At 43.8% G+C, this 521-nt stretch overlaps 1 protein-coding gene across 1 annotated transcript; it reads left to right on the top strand.

Moving 5' to 3' along the window:
• Nucleotides 1-5: 5 nt before the first annotated feature.
• On the top strand, nt 6-521 carry LOC129760286 (uncharacterized protein C1orf50 homolog; the record flags this gene model as incomplete). The annotated part of the gene is made up of 1 exon (XM_055757920.1): nt 6-521. A coding segment is annotated over one exon (426 nt), but the record flags the coding sequence as incomplete, so codon positions are not given.

The following is a 521-nucleotide window of genomic DNA, read 5'->3' as shown; positions in this document are numbered from 1 at the left end:
TTCAATCCGCAGAGATTCAAGTAAAAAATAATGCCTGTGCCAAGCTGATGGTTATAGCAGAGCAGGTTAAATTTCTTCAAGAGCAGGCTCGCAAAATTCTGGAAGAGACACAATCAGCCCAGGACCTGCACCATGCTGCGTGCAATTTTAAGAAGATTCCCGGAAACGTGTACCATTTGTACAGGCGTGATTCGGGCCAATCTTATTTCAGTATGGTTTCTCCGGAGGAATGGGGACCAGGCGGAAGCACTCATGTGTATGTGGGAAGCTTTCGGTTGGAACATGACCAAACTTGGACCACCATCGACCGGTTGCAGGAAGTTAACGAGAGCATCCAGTGGGCAAGGAACTTGGTGGAATCTTCCGAAGCTAAACGGGCCCAGCTTCTGGCTATCAATCGACAAATCACTGACGAAACAATTAAAAAATGAGCATGAGTTTTCTTCAGAACTCATTACATTAGTTTAGCATTAAGGCTTAAGATAGTTCATCTTAATAAAGGTAAACGCAAAAAGTTTAAA

This window comes from Uranotaenia lowii, unplaced genomic scaffold (genome assembly GCF_029784155.1).
Source record: "Uranotaenia lowii strain MFRU-FL unplaced genomic scaffold, ASM2978415v1 HiC_scaffold_554, whole genome shotgun sequence".
Lineage (NCBI taxonomy): Eukaryota > Metazoa > Arthropoda > Insecta > Diptera > Culicidae > Uranotaenia > Uranotaenia lowii.
This window is presented reverse-complemented; position numbering and strand designations above follow the sequence as displayed.